The 6640-nt window shown below is 40.2% G+C and overlaps 1 protein-coding gene across 1 annotated transcript in view; it reads right to left on the minus strand.

The window, feature by feature from the left end:
* Positions 1 to 486: 486 nt before the first annotated feature.
* The window catches only part of LOC140942943 (TAF6-like RNA polymerase II p300/CBP-associated factor-associated factor 65 kDa subunit 6L), an 8702-nt gene continuing 2548 nt past the window's right edge, over positions 487 to 6640 (minus strand). The window contains exons 6-12 of the mRNA XM_073391964.1: positions 6420 to 6485; positions 5601 to 5678; positions 4681 to 4776; positions 3450 to 3574; positions 2388 to 2520; positions 1858 to 1986; positions 487 to 1466 (exon numbers count right to left, since the gene is read on the minus strand). Of these exons, the coding sequence (XP_073248065.1) occupies positions 693 to 1466; positions 1858 to 1986; positions 2388 to 2520; positions 3450 to 3574; positions 4681 to 4776; positions 5601 to 5678; positions 6420 to 6485 (1401 nt within the window). The 3' untranslated portion in view covers positions 487 to 692. The remainder of the gene's footprint in view (positions 1467 to 1857; positions 1987 to 2387; positions 2521 to 3449; positions 3575 to 4680; positions 4777 to 5600; positions 5679 to 6419; positions 6486 to 6640) is intronic.

The following is a 6640-nucleotide window of genomic DNA, read 5'->3' on the forward strand; positions in this document are numbered from 1 at the left end:
CCGAAGATAAAATTATCTAAAACGTATTTGCTCTGAGGTTGAATTCAAATCTTCCCCTCAGTTACCTTTACAGACTGATGAATTTTACCGGGTAAAAAGATCCAAGTACGTGATTTAGGCCTCGTCTACATGTATCCTGTTATTTTTGGAAACGGAGATTTTTCTTCTCCGCCTTCGAAAAAATACGCATCCACATCTAGCGTACTCGAATCGTTTTCGCCCGTCCACGCGAAAACGTTAAAACGATGGAAATACGCGTACGATTGCACGCCTGACAGTGTATGCGCTGTATGATGCATGACATCATCATATTCGAATATCTACGCTTTCCTTTGTCCACACAAAACCACAAATCGGCATTTTCAAAAACACTCCACTCTGGGGACCGTTTTCGAAAAAATGCGTTTTGGGTGCCCGAAAACGGCGTGGACGTGTGGAAGGAAGGCTAAGACGGATGAAAAAATTTCTGTTTTCAAAAATATCTGGATGCGTTTGGACGGAACCTTATTGAACAAAATGCCTACTAAATAGTTATGAGTTTGACAAATATATTTAACGCTCTCAACGAGATGAAGAAAGTTACCACTTTTCTCTTCGGACAGTGATACGTACCACTACATGTTTGAGCAAAAAGCGTCGAGTCTAGCTTTGTTCTGTAATAATGGTATCTAACAAAAAATGCGAGCGAAGCACTATAATATTACACCTAAATGATAATCATACTTCGCCGTATTATTCAAAGAAGGGTTGACTCTTCTAAACTTTCTATGTATGCGTCCGGTAACAATAGCTCTTTTCGAACGATTCCGGCCTCCTTGTGCTTGTATCCCTGGCACTTCAAAAGCCTTGTGACGGCCCCTCTTGGAGCTTCGCGAGGGATTGGGTTCTTCAGGGTCTAACTCCATTGGGACTTGTTGAAGTCTCGCTCGCGCAGGGCTTACAGTCATGCAAACGCGTTTAGCTTTTGTTCCTGCCCGTTTCTCAGAAGTCTTATGAGCTGATCCGCTCTCGCTGGTTGTTCTTTTTCTCTTGGTTCCTTGCGCCGGTGTTTGGGGGCTCACTAGCCGTAGCTTCTCTCTCGCTTTGATTATCATTTCTTTGATCACGTTAGCATCACGTGCGAGTGGGCGTAATGGAAAGTACGCATGGGCAAATGGTTGCATCCGCAGCTGATTGTTCTTAGTTACAGCGGCGTCTTGCCAGTTGTTATGTGCAATTCTGGGGCCTAAACTATCTCCAAACGCGTCGTAGAGTTGTTGGTACAATTGAAGAGAGTTAGATGCAAGACTGGTCGAACTCGACCGCGATCGCGTAGAGCCAACGGGAGCTGGGCGCTGAATTACGCTCGTCCCAGCCCACGGCGAGAGATTGCTGCGCAGGAATGGGTGGGAGTTGTTGACTTGAGTCCCGAGAGAGGAGATGGGCACACCAAATTGTTTGGATTTCAAAAGGCATCCAGCGGCCTGCTGAAGAGGGAAAATATCGAACACGTTATTTTAAGTCAGTGGTTATGCCAAATAAAACTGCATTATAAAACTAAAATTACAGAAGACAACCCAGCACTAAGATAAAGACAACAGATTTCTTTCCGGATCTCCTTCAAGAAGGGACGCGTGTACTAGACGTCTTTCGATGTCAAGATGACAGCTAGAGAAATACTACTTTAGGTGCATGACCATTTATGAGCAAAATCTGAAAGTTTTTCACTACCTTTATCAAATTAAGTTAAGTTGGCTCAGACTCCTAATTAAATAATTTCTCCTTTTTTACAATCCCTGCCAAGCTAAATTTGCTCGCATCTAATTCTAATTCTGGGTAACTACCAATAATATGAAGAAGCGCTGTCAGTTTTCTTACAAGAAGGGCTCCGTAAACTTGATAGGCTTCATCTTGCAAAAGAGCGTTCGATTGGGTAGTATCATCTAGAACTTGCTGTAGCTGATTCCAGTATGTGCGCAGATGAGGCATTACAAACTGTTCTAGTGCCTGGAACAAACAACCAACATGCCGTTAGATTACTTTAGGGACTAACAATAACGGAAAATATAATCAACTTTTAATAGTCACTATTTAAATGTTTACAATTCCCTATTTTACCGTGTGATTTTCGAGATCAATCGCCGAATTCGACAGGCTAACAGATGTCGGGATTTCATGATGATAAGGGAAATTATTAAATTAATTAAATTAGGGAGGGGGTAGGTCGTTTTCTGTCGTCCCCAACCGACCCCCGTCTAGCCCGTCCCTATAAATGGTTAATTTGCACTCTCTTTAGACTTCCGACGTTCTCCACATAAAAAATGGATGGGGCCTCTGGAATTTGGTGATCACTCTCGACAATCACAAGAGAAAATACAAAACTGCGAGTGTAAACAGTCTGATTTTACCTCTGGCCCCAACTCAGTCAGTCCGACTACTGCACCATAATGTGAACAGAAAGGGCGGCCATCATCTAACAACACTTCTTGAAGCGTCATCAACAGCTGCTGTTTTAGGTAGTTAACTGGATTACTGCACTTCCTGTACACAAACAAACGGATGAAATACAGTCAAGCAGAATTAGCGCCATCAATACTGTATTGGTCGTCATTGCCTACAGAAAATAGTGAGCTTAAAGAAGGGCCCCTTCAACTGGAAGCATTTGTCACCCCCCCCCCCCCCCCCCCCGTGGGAAACTAATACTATTTGTAGGTCCTGAATATATGGCAAAAGAGAAGGAAGAGAGAATGAATAGGAGAAAAAACAACCATACGACTCGCAGTGATGGACTTTCAGAAAGTTCAGAAAAATCTCCCTTAACCATCTGTGTCATTGAAAAAAAATTATTTACCACGACACATTTGAGGCTTATGTTATTTTTTAACTGGACGAAGTGAAAAACCTGCCTCGGGTCGACTGACAGTGAAGCATTGCTTGGAAGTAAATCAAAATTAATTTCACCGATCATTACCAAAATTCTTAGGTTAAAAGGCAATATCTCTCAGTGACAGGTTGTAAAGGGTATCCAGGTTGTTTCGCCTGGAATTGGGTCGATTCGCCCGAAGTCACAATTTAGACTAACAAAACTTGGATTGCAAGAAAGCCATTCTCGTCCCTAGAGACACTCGCATTAGTTTGTAACGGATCACGTGATCAAAAGAAACGACGGGCTCTGGGAACGAGAATGCAAGAAAGCAAGATCTTAACTTACACTATAGCACTGTAGAACATAGCAGTAAATAGGCATGCAAGTCAAACTGCGACGGGTATAACGATCAGGCATACACGATCAATAAAAGTTGTAAAAACAAACTGAAAGGCTTCCTTAACGATCGTAGTTCGTCGTAAGGGGTAGCAAGACCAAATAAATTCAGCACTGAAGCACACACCAGTACCTTACGCATGCGCGAGAGAGCAGTCAGGAGCATTTGACAGGGTAGCAAAGTGAATAGAGAAGAAGTAACCCGTACCTACTGATGCGTGCCAGAATGTTGGCTGCCTCGTCCCTCAGCCGCCAGTGATCATTATGTGGATTAAGGGAGGCAGCAAGAGACTCAAGCAAACAATACATGACAGCTGTAACAAGCTGAATAACCTACGAAAACGAACAGAACAATTTCACCAAACAGTATAAAACGGAGAGAAAGGTTGTAGACTGTAAGAAAAAAACCCCCGCTGGTGACCGTTCGTTTCGCCTATGAGTCGTTGAATCGCTTACGTCGCCCTCACTAACGTCTTAAGTCATTCTTTATGAAACGAAACTAGCACTGCACGTTTACCTCGTTCTCAACCTCATTCCCAGGGTCCCCATGAGAGGACCAGGGAACGAGCTTGCCTCTTTCTTTGAGCCATGATACGAAAGAGTGCAATACACATATACCTCCTTCTACAAGTTATACGTTAGCGCAACGACTTAAGGCGTTAGCGAACTGGACGTTGGCGAAACGACTCGTTGGCGACACGACCGTAAATCCCCTCGCTATATAACGCTACATCATGCAACGTTATAGAACTACTTCATTATATTAACTTTGCATTAATTTCAACGCTAGCATGTTTCCTTTATTTCCTTTGTTAAACAATAAACGCGATAAACGTTCACTTCAAGCCAAGTATTCAAGGGCAAGATGAGGAAAGCATAAGTTCAAACATTTTTATTTTTTACAATCACAATGAACAAGGCGTGTGCAACCAATCGTAACTAAAATCAAGTACCGGTATGAATCAAAAGAGCACGCTTGGGCAAGTGTATAGATAAAATTGGCAAAACTCATTTATTATACTCATTATACTAATCAATTACATGTACTTGAAGCATTCAACAGTTAAATAATATGCAGGAAATCTAAAACCACCATAAAGTACGTCAGAAGAAAAAAACAAAAATAAGTTTGTAGGAAGTCTTAAGTAGTACGCAGGAAGTCTGCGGTTCTCACTAATTTATTAAACAGACGATAAAATTCAAAAAGTCTATCGCAAGGCTATTGTTCAATATCTACTAGTGTTTATGTTCTTGCACATCTGATGAAAAAGTGCAAGAGGGAGAGAGAGAGAGAGAGAGAGAGCAGCGAAAAACCGACGAACTTAGTAGGCTGCAGCAGTTAACAACTCTAGGTAGGTAAAGTTTTTATCAGTATTAAGTTGCCAAAAACATAACAGGAAAACTAAAAATAAAACGAAAACAAGAATCAGATTGCTTACATATGGTTCCAAAAACAAGGACTGGTTTTCAATCAGTGATCTAACCATACTCAGTAGCTTGCTCAGCTGTGTTAGGTCATGGCTGTAGGACTTCACCTGAAAAATACTATTGCCATCAGAACTGAAAATGGCGCTTTTTGAGGGGCAAATGGGTATGCAAACTACAGTAAACAAACCAATTTAAGATAATGGAAATTCATGTTCCATAAGAGCAAATTCCTTTTACACCATTGTGGCTGATGTAGACATTCTGATTATCATAATGCGAATGATATGTATTTGTCTTGAAATCAAGACTCGTATTTTCATCTTTGAAATCATTAATGTCCTTTCCTTTCTATCTGATATCAACAGGGTGAATCTTTAAGCCCAATATAACCCCAAATCTAAATAATTAGTGCAAGGAGCCTAGATCAACATCTGTTTTTGTGCTTCATAAATTCTGAAACTTCCCACCTCATGTGTTAAACTTGATAAAGCACTCTGCAGGTTTATTAAACAGTACTTATCTAATGACCTTTCTGTTGATTTTCTTTTTGTACTGATCGTTACAAAAGAATAATATGATTCTAATTCCTAAACTCCTTCAGAATTCTTGTTTTCGTAGTAACAACAGCAAAATAATAGAGAGGAAAAGTCATTATGTCATGTTGTCATTGTAGCAAAATCTCTGGAGGATCTCAAGAAACCGTGGTCTGCAAATATGGCAGAAAAAAAATGAAAAAAATTAACATGTATGACTTTCCTGCGCATTATTGCACTCAAGAACAAAAAGGTAGCCCACATACTTTTCTTCCATGGTTTGACAACGTAAATCGCTGTATCTGTCAAGAAAGATTGTTGAGATCCAGAAATTTTGCTACCATGGTAACATGGCGTCACACTAGTCTTCTCTACTCTGAATGGCTATTTTTACTTACTCCTGATGCGATGAAATTCACAAAATATGCCAATAAAGATGAAATCTTGGGGTTAGTCCTCAAATCACTTAGAGCCACCTGGTGAATAAAAGAGAAGAAAAAATAGTACAGAGTAGGCCAGAACTAAGCCAGCAACTCAGACGCATGTAAGTGTCAGCTCAGACACAACTATCCGACAACATAGTAATCATCAGAAAATTTATAAACGTGGTTCCAAATGGTTCTCACTCCTTTTAAACAGAAAAGTAAATCAAGGAGTTTTGTAAGGACTACTCAAGAACACAATTCCAATAATTCAAGAATTCCACTCAATATTGAGAAGTGCTTAAATCATCTCCTTTCTGTGTGAAACTTTTGTACAGACATGTTTATAGACTTATTAGTCACTTGAGAATCTCGAAACGATCATCTGAATCTTCCCAACCACCTCTCCCCTAAGCCCACTTTGACACTGACTTGTTCTTACTAAGGAAAAAATGTTTGATTAGGGGAGGGGTAGGTTGGCAGTATTCCAGAATCTTATACTAAGAAAGCAAGTTGAATTTTGAGTTTTGAACTCAAGGGATTTCAAGGCATGTTGGAGTCCTGTAATAACTTTGGGCTTAAATCCTAAAGTGTGACCAGTCAGATGAAAGCATGTCTGGGCAGTAGCTCACTGTGGTACTTGTTATGTTATGAACGAGGTGTGTCTATCAGCTATGGTTGAACTCAAAGTTATTGTTTGCTTTTTATTGAATGTGAGTTTGGGGATTTACGTCTCTATTAACAATCAATAATCTTCAGACTGAGAAACAGTTTATTGAAATGAACAAGACATACCCTGCAGGACTCTTCCTCATCACCTAAGACAGCCTTTGTGATCTGCTCATAATAATTCAAACAGGCCTGCAATGAGATAAACACAAGGTTCAAAAGTACTTAATTTTAAGGTAGACAAAGTAGCTAATAATAAGGAAGAACATCGGTAGTGAAAACTGAATGTGACAATTAAGTAAAGAATTTAACATGGACCTTAAATAGATACACCAATTCTGCATTGG

Source organism: Porites lutea, chromosome 7, assembly GCF_958299795.1.
Source record: "Porites lutea chromosome 7, jaPorLute2.1, whole genome shotgun sequence".
NCBI classification, from domain to species: domain Eukaryota; kingdom Metazoa; phylum Cnidaria; class Anthozoa; order Scleractinia; family Poritidae; genus Porites; species Porites lutea.